This window comes from Delphinapterus leucas, chromosome 12 (assembly GCF_059928025.1).
Source record: "Delphinapterus leucas isolate spDelLeu-1000000601 "Yukka" chromosome 12, BTC_Dleu_Yukka2, whole genome shotgun sequence".
NCBI classification, from domain to species: Eukaryota; Metazoa; Chordata; class Mammalia; order Artiodactyla; family Monodontidae; genus Delphinapterus; species Delphinapterus leucas.
In genome coordinates this window covers 18,173,830-18,188,603 of record NC_143140.1, presented here as the reverse complement: position 1 = coordinate 18,188,603, position 14,774 = coordinate 18,173,830, and the positions used below count along the sequence as shown (strand labels likewise).

Below are 14,774 nucleotides of genomic sequence, written 5' to 3'. Positions count from 1 at the left end.
GTATGTTGCTAATTAAAATAAGTCAGACAGAGAAAGACAATACTGCGTAATATTGCTTATATGTTGAACTTAAACGATTAAACAAACTAGTGAATACAACAAAAAGAAACAGACTCACAGATAGCATAGAAAACAAACTGGTTTGTTACCAGTGGGGAGAGGGAAAGGGGGAGGGGCAAGGTAGGGATATGGGATTAAAAGGTACAAACTACTATGTATAAATAAGCTACAAGGTTACACTGTACAGCACAGGGAATATAGCCAATATTTTATAATAACTATAAATGGAGCATAACCTTTAAAATTGTGATTCACTATGCTGTACACCCGAAACTTATATATCGCAAATAAAGAAAAAAAGACTTCTTAAATCAATGTGCAAAAGATAAACGTGGACTCAGAAAAGACGGTACAAAGTAACTTGGAGACTATTAATGGCGGAAAAACAAGCGAGAACAGCTCAATCTCAGCCAAGATAACAGGGTTAACCAAGTCAGATGATTTATTCTTGAGGACAAAAGGGTCACCCATGATGCATCTCACTTAATATTTACACTTGCACCTTGTGTGGAGATTTATTTTTTGAATTAGAAAAAGTCGTGGTTTTACAACTCAAGCAAATACTGCCGATCCCACGAGCCTCTAGCTCTCATGCTGTGGCATTCTCAATGCTCCGATCCCCTTCCGAAAGGGCTTCGAGGTGAAACAAAAACCTGTCTGGCACCGGAGCCACCCGCTCCTGGGCTAACGGGTGTGGCCCGGGTCGGCCGGGTCTGACCCGCCACCCGGAACGGCAGTCGCCACGATACCAGAGAAGCCGGCAGGTGCGTACGAACCGAAGCTCCCGCGAGCGGAGCGAAGACGCGCCTGTGGCGCAATGGCCGAGGCCTCTTCGCCCCACCCAGCCGGGGCCTCGCAGGAGCCAACGCAGCTTCACGCTCTGGGGACAGAGGCCCACACTTTGTTGTCACAGGGCCAATGATCAGGGGGCGTCCGCCTTCTCCCTCCCCCTTCTACCCTCCTCCCTTTTCCCCTCCCCTCGTCCCTCAGGCTTCTCCCTCCTTCCTCTCTCCCTCCCTCTGGCGTGCCCAGCCGAGTCCCGCTTCCGGTCGGCGGCTGTCTGCGGAAGGGTGTCCCGCCTCTTCCGCCTTTACAGCCGAGGTGGTGGTGGCGGCGGCGGCGGCGGCGGAGGCGGTGGCGGCGGTGGCGGCTGCAGCGCCTGCGCGTCTTCTCTCAGGGTCAGCAGGCGGGTCAGCTGGGCGGTCCACCTGCGCGTCGCGGAGCCGCGCCCGGGGGGGTCGATGGCGATGAACTATAACGCGAAGGACGAAGTGGATGGTGGGCCCCCGTGTGCTCCCGGGGGCACCGCTAAGAACCGGAGACCGGATAACACGGCCTTCAAACAGCAACGGCTGCCGGCTTGGCAGCCCATTCTTACCGCCGGCACGGTGCTCCCCACCTTCTTCATCATCGGCCTCATCTTCATCCCCATTGGCATCGGCATCTTCGTCACCTCCAACAACATCCGCGAGATCGAGGTGAGCGGACGGGAGGCAGCGGCGGTGGGAGTTGGCGCCGCGGGAGCGAGGTGCCCCCGCCGGCCCCACTCCTTCCTCAGGTCCCGGGGCTTGACAGGCGGGCCCCGCCCTCCCCCACCTTCTCTCTTCCTCAGTTTCCACTTTCTCTTCCTACGGGTTTTCTGAATTTGCAGTTTTGCCCGCGCTTCCTCTCGCTGTCTACCGGGTTAGAGAGGGGATGAATATTTAATGCAGAGTGTGGGTCGGGGGAAGAGCGCCCCTTTCCTGGGCGGTGTGTGTGGTTTTAACCTCCAACGGCGGTGGAAAAAAGAAGCAAAGAAAAAGAGAAGTGGAAAGAAGTTATATGGAGATAAAACGCCAGGAGAGTTGACACGGCCAGAGTGTCATTACCTGTGTGGGGATTATCCCGGGACACGGAGATTAACACCTTGGCCATTGTTGGGGAAAAGACCCAGAGTCTTAGAGGCATTGATGATTTTTATGTCAAGAAGGTGTCATGTTACCAGATCACATATTAGGATGTGTGACCGAGGTGTGTACAGTACCTTTTGAGTTAATAGATGCTTTTAGTTATAGGGCATGAGGTAAAAGGTACTGAAACTTCAATTCCGGTTTTGCCTTTAGGCTACATTGATTAATAACCATGCCCTACATTCGCCCTAGTTTTTTTTCCCCCCAAACATAAAAAAAAAAAGAAGAAAAAGAGTCAACGACCGTAACACAGAGAATAATTTGTGAATTGTCTGCTGAACATTTTACTTTTATAAGACGTGTTAGAGAAACTTGGGGAAGCATCTTGACTTTTGTCAGAGAAACAGTCAGTATCTTCCTCCATCTGCAGTGGTGAACATAGGTTGATACAGGATGTAAATACTTTGTGTAGATGTCCAATATTAAACATCTCATCCACTTTTCTTGAATATCTGAGAAATATTTTTATCTGTTCGAAAGGGGAGGAGCTGGTACAAAGTTCTCTTGATTGCTTCTGTTCTATCAGATTGTGTCATTTTTTCCCCTCTAATTTTATTAAATACTTAAAAATTATGCATACTTTTTAATAGGGCTTTCAAAGCAATTTTATTTCAACTACAGAAATAGGCATACATTCCAGTTTAATTCACAGTGTTACCCGTAAAAGCAAAATCGTTATATTTTTTAATTGTACAGTGCTCCTTTCTGTGTTAATAATAGTAATAAGAATTGTACAATATCTATAGCCTAGTTTTTAAATCTTTTACTAAAAACTCATTTTCAGTTTAATAACTAAAGAAAGTAACACAGTATTTATTTTTCAGCATAAAGTTTTGTTTTATCATTTTTATCTCCTAGTAGTCCTTCAAATGTAGTACTTCTTGTTCTCCCAACTGTACGAGGACCACACATATCAGGATGTGAGCAAAGTGGTGTAATACAAGGACCATGGGCTCTAGGCAGGAGTCAGGCAGAGCTGGGTTTAAATTCCAGCTCAGCCACTAACTAGCTCAGCTTATTGGAAAACATAATCTCTCTGAGCCTCCGTTTCCTCACCTGTAAAATCGGTAAATAATGCCTATCTTGTGAAATGTGAGAATTAGAAACAATATAGATAATATTCCTGGCACTAAGTTTGTACAATAGTTACTATTATTGTGATGACCCCGAATCAGGAGGTGAGAAATGGAGTCAGAGGGGTTGGTATTTGCTAGTAAGCTAGAAGAGTATTGTAAAATTGAGACAGAAACCAAACCCAGATGTCCTGATTTTCAGTCTTAAGCTTTCATGCTACACTAGGACCCTTACTGCAATGTTAGTAATTAAGTAGAAGAAAATTTAACATTAGAAATTTCATCATCTTATTTAAACTTCTTAGGATTTTTTTTTAAAAAGATTTTTCTAATGTGGACCATTTTTAAAGTCTACATTGAGTTTGTTACTATATTGCTTCTGTTTTCCATTTTGGTTTTTTGGCCACGAGGCATCTGGGATCTTAACTCCCCCACCAGGTATTGAACCCGCACCCCCTGCATAAGAAGGTAAAGTCTTAACCACTGGACTGCCAGGGAAGTCCTTGAAACTCCTTAGGATATTAAGATGAAAGTAGCAATAGTTTGGAATTTTATATGATGAGTATTTACTAAATTATCAGAACTCACCTTCTATAGATATTTACTATACTATGAAGATAAATGTTTACTTTCTTTAACACTTTCGGATTCTGAAATAAAATACAGTTCTTCACACCAAGTAGTTGGTGAAATGGAAATTTCTTTTTTAAAAAAACATTTCTTAAATTAATTTTTATTGGAGTATAGTTGCTTTACAGTGTTGTATTAGTTTCTGCTGTACAGCAAAGTGAATCAGCTATACGTATACATATATCCCCTCTTTTTGGATTTCCTTCCCATTTAGGTCACCACAGAGCACTGAGTAGGAAATTTCTTAAATAGTTCTCATGTATATAATTCTGATTTCAAGTTGCCTGAAGAGTCTTCTGCAGCTTGATCTAGTTAGAAGGGCACTAAAGTTAAGAGTCAAGGCATCAGAGTTGAAGTCCCAACTTTTACTCCCTAGTTTGTGATCTTAGGCATATTTTTGAGTCTCGATTTTCATTTTACTTGAAAAGCCAAAAGATTCAGACTAGGTGGTCTCTAAGAGGCTGTTCAACTCTAATATTCTGTGACTTCCAACTTTAATGTGATTTAAAGAAAAATGCTGCATATTCAAATTGTATCACCTTTGGAACCAGAGGAAATGAAAATTAGGAATGATTAGGAATTTTGTACCAATGCTCACATACAGTTATGCAAATAGAATAAATTTTTAAAAATTTGTTGATTATGTGGAGATTTCGTTCAGAGTTGGGTCTGGAGTTATTAGAAAAACCTAGGGAGCTTTCCCAAAACACACATGCGTGTTTCCGACTGCTGTCCACCCTTTGTCAGCCACTAGCTTAGTAATAAAATATGTTGAGGGTTATTAAAAGTAAATGTGTAACGAGAGGTTCTTGGCAACATTCACTTCCATACTATAAGTTGCTCACAGCTCTTTGCCTCATTATTGAAAATTTTAAGAACTTGTATTGTTGTATTATCAATACATCAAATTACTAGGCCAAAGGAGACTTGTCCAATCAGAATGCTTTTTTTAAAAAAAATTTATTTATTTATTTGTTTTTATTTTTGGCTGTGTTGGGTCTTTGTTCTGTTCGCGGGCTTTCTCTAGTTGCAGCAAGTGGTGCGCGGGCTTCTCATTGTCGTGGCTTCTCTTGTTGCAGAGCACAGGCTGTAGAGCACAGGCTCAGTAGTTGTGGCGCACGGGCTTAGTTGCTTCGCGGCATGTGGGAATCTTCCCGGGCCAGGGATCAAACCCATGTCCCCTGCATTGGCAGGCAGAGTCCCACCCACTGCGCCACCAGGGAGGAAGCCCCCAGAATGCTTTTGTAATATAGCTTGAAGTGCTAAGATCAGAAATCCAGACTTTTTAGGTATAGAAATCAGAGGGTCTTCATCCTTTTCCCAGAAATTTTATACTAAAAAATTACTACTCTTGTAAAGCATGTTGGACTCTCCTAAAAAGGGAGTAAAAAAGGTATTTAAAAATTTTAATGCTTATATTTGGAAGGATATCTCCTCCCCCCATTAGGTGTATATATCTTGTTTAGTTGGTTTTTAGAGTTTCCATAATCTAATAAAGTTATTAGAAAACTAAAGTTAATTTTACCATTCATAAGAAAATATTTAATATCTCGTTAAGACTAAGACTTAATATCTTCATTTATTATTAGCAGCAAGGAATGAATATTTTCTGGAATTTGGCAATTGTAGGAGTCAGGCACATCTTTCTACCATATAGGTAGTGTTTTTCTAGTTGAGGGCCCTTGTTGGTGAGGCAGAGATATTAATTGAATGGGGCTAACTTGAAACAGGTAGGAGATATTGTTAATTTTTGCAATTTCACACATTTATCTGTGTGAAGTTATATAGTTGTAAATTTTTTTTTAAACTAACTTATTTTTGGCTGCATTGGGTCTTTGTTGCTGCGTGCGGGCTTTCTCTAGTTGCAGCTAGCGGGGGCTATTCTGTTGCGGCGCACGGGCTTCTCTTGTTGCAGAGCACGGGCTCTAGGCACATGGGCTCTGTAGTTGTGGCACGTGGGCTCAGTAGTTGTGGCTCGCGGGCTCTAGAGCTCAGGCTCAGTAGTTGTGGCGCACGGGCTTAGTTGCTCTGCGGCATGTGGGATCTTCCCGGACCAGGCCTCGAACCTGTGTCCCCTGCACTACCAGGTGGATTCTTAACCACTGCGCCACCTATATAGGAAGTCCTATATAGCTGTAAATTAATGGTTAGGATCAGATGAGGACGTTATTCTGAGTGATATTCAGTATAAACTTAAAACTAAACATTTACTTCAAATTAATATTGCCAAAATGTTCAACATACGTTTTCGTCAAATTTTAGTGGATTAGGCACTAAAAATTAGGCAAGTGTAAAGATTTTAATAGTCAAATGAATTGCAGTTGCTTAGAAGTTGACTTAGAAGTTGACTCTTGGAAATTAAGAGGTTTGTGGTGTTAGTGTTATCATTTGTTTCTCACGTAACTTTAGTACTTAGGGCAAGGCACGACAAAGTAAGTATGGCTAGCCAGACCATTTTTGTGAAGCCCAGGAACTGAGAATGGTTTTACAGATGAACATTTGCTATTGAGTTTGATGATAGGGAACACTAACTTTGAACTCCAATAATGTGAAATGTTACCCCCCCCAAAAGAATTTTATTCTTCCTAGTAGACCTGTGTTACCAGAAAATTGTACACAATTGTTATTATATGTTGAATTTCGTCAATAAAAGTGTGTGCAAATTTGTTTTCTCTCTGTTATATAAGAACCTACAAATATCCTCTTGGTTTGCAAAGCCTAAAATATTTACTTTCTGGCTCCTTACAGAAAAGACATTCCTACCCTTGACTTAGAGTTTTAAAGAGACATACTGGCAAATTTAGCAGTTGTTACAAAAATAGCAGTGTTTAACTTATACATTCTGATCCTCAATAATCTTTTCAAGGTAAGTGTAGAGATTACTGATAATTGCTTGTGTTCTACCTTCTTTGTACAAATAGATGTAGAATACCTTAGCTGAATTTACCATTAACCTTGGCGCAGGTAATATCATTCTTCATTTCTTTGTCACAGTCAGATAAAGTTGAAGGAACTAAAGAAAATTGTTTTTGAAATTTTTAATTACCTCTGTCTTCATTAGAGCCTCTAGAAAGGACAAATAATTCTTTTTAATTTTTATCTTTTATTTTTTAATTTTTATCTTTTAAAGATAAATTCTTTAGTGTGGAATCAGTTCAAAGGGGTACTTAAAATGCCGTTTTAAATTTAATCTAATTAATACTTAAAATGATTTACCTTATTACTCAGCATTTTGTTGAATGACTTGTTTAGATATTATATTGATTTCCTTTAAGACAGATTTACATTCAAAAATGGAAGTTCTCCAGTTCTTATGCAGGGTAAAAATGGCATGTCCCTCAGATTCCTCCTTTCCCACTGCATTAAATTCAGTCAGTTTCTTAAGAATGGGATGTATTTTTAGAATTACTAAGAAGAATTGCCAGTTCCATTTAGGAGAGCAGTTACAATGGTAGCAGAACAAAGTTGAGAAATATGATAACTCTTAAACTAATCCAGTCATCTCCATCTGTTGTTCTGTTTTGCCTCTGGCTCTTTGTTTTGAATTTAAACTATTGGCAGGTCTCCAGTTTATCATTGTATTCTGCACTGTGCCTTGTATGCTTTTGACATTTAACAGGCATTAATTTTTAAAAATAAGGGAACTGTAGTTCCTCTCCCACCTGGTAGACTCTTTCTTTCTAGGATAAGTTATGAACTATTATCTTTAGTATAAGCTTTTTTTCCCTACCTTTATTAAGGTTACAATTGACAAAAATTGTATTTATTTACAGTGTTCATTGTGATGGCTTGATATATGTGTATACTGTGAAATAATCACCATAATAAAGCTAATTAACATGTCCATCACTTCCCATAGTTACTCTCTTATTAAAAAGACAAGAGATAACAAGTGTTGGTGAGGGTGTAGAGAACAGGGAACTCTTGTGCAATGTAAATTCGTACAGCCGTTATGGACCAGAGTATGGAGGTTGCTCAAAAAATTAAAATATAGAACTGTCATAAGATCTAGCACTTCCACTAGGTATATATTTAAAGTAAATCAAATCAGTATCTCGAAGAGATATCTGCACCCCCACATTCACAAACTTTGTTTTTATACCCAAATGGATTTTATGACATTAGGCCAGGCTGCCCTTGAATTTTAGCTCATGGAGGATATAGTGGTCTTTTGATGGTAAAAACTCACAGACTGAGTTAAATTTATCAAGAGTTTTAATCAACATTGAGCATTTTCTGTATGTAAAGTGCTGCTCTGGGCATAGTGGGCGACAGAAAAAAGTTTGTGGACAGGGCCTCTTTTTTTTTTCCTTCCCACTCAAACAGAGAACCCTTCTTAAGGTTCTCTGGAATCTTTTGGGGGGAATCTTTTGGGGGGAGATGAAACATACATATTAAAGGAAAACCAAGCATTGCTAGATGAGTGGCACAGACAGAAGGAATATGCCTTAGTGGTCCAAAAGAAGACAATATTACATCTGTCTCTAGTAACCATGGAAAACTTTGTGGTGGAAGTGGGCTTTGAGCTGGAACTTGAAGGATAAATAGCACTTCTAAAGAGGAGGTTGGATGCATTCCAAGAAAGGAGATTTATATGAACAAGATTGTAGTGGCAGGAAATCAAAAGGTGTCTAGAGAAAGTAGGAGTAAGGGTAAATAAGCTGGTGCCATGTTGTGGATAGACTGGGTATTTGATGAAGATGAAACCGCCTAACTTAGACTGGGACTTGAACCCACGCGCCGGAACTCGAGCCCAGCCAAAACCCAGACTGAGACTTGAACCCATGGTCTTTTAACTGAGATCACACACCCGGTCTCAGGACTTGGGAGCGGGCTTGGGAGAAGCACACTCCACAGACAGAGTGTGGGCCATTTCAGAAGGTGAGAGCGGCACCAGGGTATGGGGTTGTCAGTTTTTATAGGGGTGGGTAATTTATTTCATAGGCTAATGAGTCGGAGGAATATTCCAGCTATTTTGGGGAGGGAGTGGGAATTTCTAGGAATTGGGCCACTGCCCACTTTTTGACCTTTATGGTCGGCCTTGGAACTGTCCTGGCGCCTGTGAGTGTGTCATTTAGCTTGCTGATGTGTAACAGTGAGTGTATACTGAGGCTCAAGGTCTAGTGGAAGTCGACTTGTCCGCCATCTTGGATCTATTTGGTTCTAAATAAGTTTATGTTGTGTCCTTGGGCTATGTCATTCTTTTAAAGGTTGTGCCCTACCCCCTTCCCTCCAGTTTCAATAAGCTGATGGTGTCCACTGTAGAATGGTTGCAGTGAAGAGCAGTTAGACTTAGGATGTATTATGAAAGTAGAGCTAATAGAATTTTCTCATGTAGTGGATGTGTCGGGTGTGAGAGAAATTGTAGAATCAAAGGTAACTCTAAGATATTTTGGCCTGCATTGGAAGGATGGAAGTGTAATTTTGTAACCAAGCAAGGGCTTGTGTGCCTGGTTGCAGAAAGACAAACTCTGACAGCAAGCATTTGCAGCAAAGTGTAGGGGTTTATTTGCAGGGTGCCGTGCAAGGGCATGGGAGACAAGCCTCAGATCCACTCCAACTCGGTCTTTGAGTTAGGGATGTTTCAAAGGGGCAGAATGGTTTTGGGAATCAGGATATCTTTGGTCTACAGTTCTCTGGCTAGGTGATCCATGGCTCGGGGGTCTGTAGGCTCGCCTTGCCCTGGAGAAACAGCCTGAGTTTGTGTGTTAATGATGGTATCTACAACAAAAATTTTAGTACATTAAGGATGTTATCGACAACAGCAATCTTAGTCATCTGACTCTGGATGATTAGTGTTCAGTTAGCGCAGAATTGATGTCAGAGGGGACAAAAAAGGGAACAAAGCTTTGGTGAGAGAGATTAATCATAAACTCAGTAAGGGAACACGGTTTTAGGGAAACTTGGCTTCAATTTATCAAGATGGGGAAGACTGTAGAAAAAGTTTTTAGTGTGATAGTAGGGGGTTAGGGTGTGAGAAGCTGAGTAAAGAGTTCTGTTTTTAACTTAAGATGAGATGCCTTTTAAACATCCAAGTCGGAAATAATGAGTAGACAATTGAATATATGAGGCTAAAGTTTAGGGGGAAGGTTGAGACTGGGTTTAAGCATTGAGGATTCATCAGTGTAGATGATATACAAAGACATAAGATGGAATGAAGTCAAAAGAGTGATTATAGGTCAAAAAAAGTGAGAACATCCAAAGAAAGCCCTGAGTCACTCCAGTGCTTATAGAAGTTGGGGAGATGAGGAGGAACTAGCACGGAGACTGGAAAGGAGCAGCCAGTGAGGACTGAGGGCTGGCCTTTGGGTTTATAACATGAAAGGAGCAGTCTTGCAGTGAATGGTGTCACTGTCCATGAGGGTTTTCAAGCCAGAAACTCTGGAAGTCTACCTAAGCTTATCATCCCATCTCTAGGCGTTAAGTTCTATAGGTTTTACTTTCTCTATATTTTTAAAATCTTTTTTCCCATTACCACTGCCTTTTTCTTAGTTTATATTCTTAACATTTCTCATCTGGATTATTGCAGTAGCATTCTTTTTTTTCTTTTTTCGTTCTAGTCTGGCATTTTCTTTAGTCTTTCTGCATGTCACTGCCAGAGTGATCTTTTAAACAGCCTAATCTGAATATTTCATTCTCTTGCTTAAAATTTCTTGTATGTCTCCCTGTAGCATTCAGGATAATGTTCAAAACCCTTAATGTGAAATGTAACTTTCTTCATGACAGGCTACTTTCTGTTCCTCTGGCCTCGTCTCCTACCACTTCCCTGCCCTTTGCTCTAACCATAGCAAACTGCTGTAGCTTATGGGATGTGGCATGCTGCTAGATCTACCTGAAATGTCCTTCCTTTTCTTGTTCCACCATGGTTTTCAAATTACGTTCCTGTCAACACTATGGAAAGTCTTCCCTGATTTCTCCCCTTTCCATTTTCAAGGAAAATGATATATATAATACTGCAAGATCAAACATGTATAACTATGATATCCATCCATATCTGAAGGCAAACAGATTTGCTTATTGAACAGTAATTCAGAACAGTAAAAATTTAGCAAACAAGGTTTTTGGCAAATTCTGCAAGCAGAAGAGGGATGATGATGGTTTTAAAACTGGCAGATTTTTTTGATGCTTATTTTAGAAGGAGGTACTGTTGTATACTTATTAATTCTGAAAAGCTGGAAACCGTAGACCAACCTCCAATTACATGGATTTCTCGTTTAATTTCTAAATTAATTAAAATGTAAGAATGATTATGTGACATTTAATAACATTGTGCATCACCATGCTGAGTAAGTTGGCTATTGTTCTAAGCTCTCAGGTCTCACGTTATATACAATTATATTTAACTTTGAGAAAGTTTTTAGAAATTATTTGTTTTTCCTTGATTTTTAAAACAATAGAATGTACTTTTTCTTCTCCCTTTTAAAAAACTGGCATGAAGTCTCAAAGCTTGATTTGTACTGGAAGAAGTGAGAGTCAAATTCAAGGATACTAAGCATATTGCTAAGGAAGAATTGACAGAACTTGGGTGCTAATTCCCAGGAGGATGGCAAGATTTTGAGCTTGGATGCTTGGGACAATGGTGGTACCATTTATAGGCATCAAAAGACCACAGTTGGGTGTGAGATTATGGGGTTCAGTGAATCATCACTGTTGATTTTTTTTTTAAGTAAAGTTTTTAGTGAAGCGTAATGCCCCCCCTCGCCCCCTGCCCCAAATTAACAAGTCACATATGTCTGACTTAGTTTTGGAAAGATCACTGTGGATTTGAAATAGAGAGAGATGGTAAGAGTTTCAAGTGGGAGGGAAGAAATTCAACCAAATGAATACATCTAGGGATATAAAAATGGGACTGGGGAGTGAAAATAAGACCAGTGGTGATTTAGAGAGGAGAGTATAATGTATGAAATATGATATGAGGTAGCATGAGGTTATCGTCACAAAGTAGCACTGGAGACAAAGATAAAAGCCACTGATGTTTGAACATCAGTTACATGACTATACAAAAACAATGTTTTATATAGAAAAGACCATGTATTTCCTTAAAATAAAAGCCCTGCTTTACTCATATTAACTGCTTATCTGTTCCTTTGATCTACCCTGTTACATAGATTGGAGCATAATTAGAAAAGCCCTTTTCATCAGTTCTGTCCTAGGCAGTTTTTATAACTTGATACTTTTGTAAGAGTTTTAAGGGGTAAACTAAAACTTCAGGTTGGAATTTACTTTTTCGTTTGTAGAAATGCATTAAATGCCAGATATAAAAACTTTGTGTATGAAACTTTATATTATAAAATTCTATTTCAGATTCTAAAAGTTAAGATGGTGCTAGAATGACATCTACCTATCATAACAAAGTTGTTGTTTTTGATCTGTATTTTAGGTGAAAACTCTGAAGATTTGGTAGTACTGTTTAAAAGGTCAGCATATTCATGAATGGTGCCAATTTTATTTTTAAAATATAATGTCTTTTAAATTGACTTCCATATTTCTAAATTATTGTATGGTGCATGTTATTCAGGATTAATGGGAGGCAGAAGTGCAGTCTAATGGAAAGAACAGCAACTTTGGCGCTAGCCAGATATGATTATATCACTGTCATGGATTGAAATGTGTCCCAGTGAAAGGTGTGCTGAAATCTTAACTCCTAGTACCTGTGAATGTGACTTTATTTGGAAATAGAGTCATTGCAAGTGTAATCAAGATGAGGTTATTCGGGTGGGCTCCTATCCAGTATGACCGGTGTCCCTATAAGAAGAGACAGGCACAGAGGGAAGAAGATGTGAAGACAGGGATATAGGGAGAACTGTGTAACAGCAGAGACAGAGGTGGTGTGATGCAGCTGCAAACGAAGGAATGCCGGCCGCTGCTAGAAGCTAGCAGGAGGCAAGGACGGTTTCTCCCCAGAGTCTCAGAGGGAGAATAGCCCTGCTGACACCTTGAATTCAGACTTCTAGCCTCCAGAACTGTGAGAGAAGAAATTTCTCTTGTTCTAAGACACCCAGTTTGTGGTATTTTGTTTCACCAGCCCTAGGAAACTAATAATAGTCACATACTAGCTGATTGGCTTTGGGCAGTCATTTAACCTCTGAATCTCAATCTCTCTGTAAAAGATTAAAATAGTTCTGGTATGGAATAGACATTTGGGAAATAATAGCTAGTTTTTCTATTGCTATTCCTTCTTCAAAGATAGTTTACATTTGTATATCACCTAATTCATTCATTTATCATTTCCACCTGTGAGCATGAGACTTACTGATTGAATTAGAAGTAAACATCTTTTCTGTGGCTCCCACTCAGATTCTTTAAGCTACGGAAACATGCAGCAGATTTCATGTGACCCATAGAATTTTATTAGGATATAAAGGATTGAGCATGTTCTATAGCTATCAGTTTAGAACTAAGCTTTTGAGTTTTTAAAAGCTAATCTTCAAAAATAAAAGAGTGACTGAATTAAAAAAAAATTGAACTCTTAACTTTTAACAGGCTCTAAATAATTTAAGTATGTTTCAACTGAAGGAAAACCCATAACCTAAAAGCTGGGAGTTAAGTTTTGTTTGGGGATCTTACTGAGGACTACAGTCCAGGACACAGCCTCTCAGCTCTGAGAAACTGCTCCGAAGAGGTAAGGCAAGAGTCAGGATGTGCAGGAGTCTTTGCTGGACTAATCACAAAGAACAGGCATCCAAAGTTCATGATTTTAGTGCTTTTCTGTGTGTGGGAAGATGCAAGAGTCTGGGCTCACTGAAATTATACCTTACATGTGCATCTTAACTATCTCGGGCCAGTATCTAAAACACAGAATGCTTCCTGTTTTTTTTCCATCCTGAATCTTCCCTCAGGGTGCACTGTTGGTGGGCAGCTGCGATGTCTAATGGCTTGACCCTTGTAGAGCTGGGACGGGGGCCACATTCCCTGTCCACATATGTATGTTTATTTCTTTCCTCCACCCCCTTTATCTGATGAGCTTTTTTTAAAATTAATTAATTAATTTATTTTTGGCTGTGTTGGGTCTTCGTTTCTGCGCGAGGGCTTTCTCCAGTTGCGGCAAGCGGGGGCCACTCTTCATCGCGGTGCGCGGGCCTCTCACTATCGCGGCCTCTCTTGTTGCGGAGAACGGGCTCCAGACACGCAGGCTCAGTAGCTGTGGCTCACGGGCCCAGTTGCTCCGCGGCATGTGGGATTTTCCCAGACCAGGGCTCGAACCCATGTCCCCGGCATCGGCAGGCGGACTCTCAACCACTGCACCACCAGGGGAGCCCTGATGAGCATTTCTGAAGGGAATTTTTCTTATTGATGTATTACCAATTTAATAAAAAAGAAGCATTTTAAATACTTTTTTAAATGTTCGGTACTCCACAACATCCTGCTGTCTTTTTGTGCCTCTTTTACTGTCCCTCTCACTCTCTCAATCAATGCCCACCTTCTTTCCTACTCAGGCCTAGGTCATACAAATTACCTTGTCTACAGTCTTAGTAATCTCTGTGGAAAATTCAGTGCTGTCCCTCATGTTTGAGCTTTGAGTAGGAAGCAGTGTAACTTGCATTACTTCCTCTGAGGCAAGAACGTGGACCATGGCTCAGACTTTACAGCCTTTTCTTTTTGCCGAAGATCTCTGAGTAGCAAAGCAGGGAAGTTGGCTGCTGTTGTGTCACACCAGTGGCATCAGCGTGACTTATAAAACTAAAGAATCTGCTCTAGGCCCTCGTAGGCCCCTCGGGCAAGGTTACCGTCTTGACCTTCCTATCCCCTCGCTCCTCTGCCTTGCCTGATGGTAACTGAACGAGCTTCCTGGTGGCTGCTGAGGTTACTGCACCTCATGTGTGCAGCAGTGTCGGTGGAGGGTGCTATCTCCTGAAGCTTCTGATACCGTTGTTTCTAAGAATTCTACAACAGTACCGGGATGGCCTTTTCCACAGCTCTATCCCCATTTTGTCACCTGGACTGCAAAGCCACACTGCTCTAGCTTATAGTGGCTCGTCACAAAAGCTACCCCTTTAGCTTCCGCTCTGCAATCCAATTCCACTTTCCTGGTTTCTGAGACCTAGATTTTCCTTATTACTGG

At 40.6% G+C, this 14,774-nt stretch overlaps 1 protein-coding gene across 2 annotated transcripts in view; it reads left to right on the top strand.

Moving 5' to 3' along the window:
- The first annotated feature begins 1,240 nt into the window (after positions 1-1,240).
- The window catches only part of CDC50A (cell division cycle 50 P4-ATPase accessory subunit A), a 42,201-nt gene continuing 28,667 nt past the window's right edge, over positions 1,241-14,774 (top strand). The window contains exon 1 of one of the 2 annotated variants that reach the window (XM_089921749.1): positions 1,241-1,538. In XM_089921749.1, coding sequence (XP_089777875.1) covers positions 1,302-1,538 — 237 coding nt within the window. In that variant the 5' untranslated portion in view covers positions 1,241-1,301. The remainder of the gene's footprint in view (positions 1,539-14,774) is intronic. The other variant, XM_022590362.3, reaches the window with a different exon arrangement.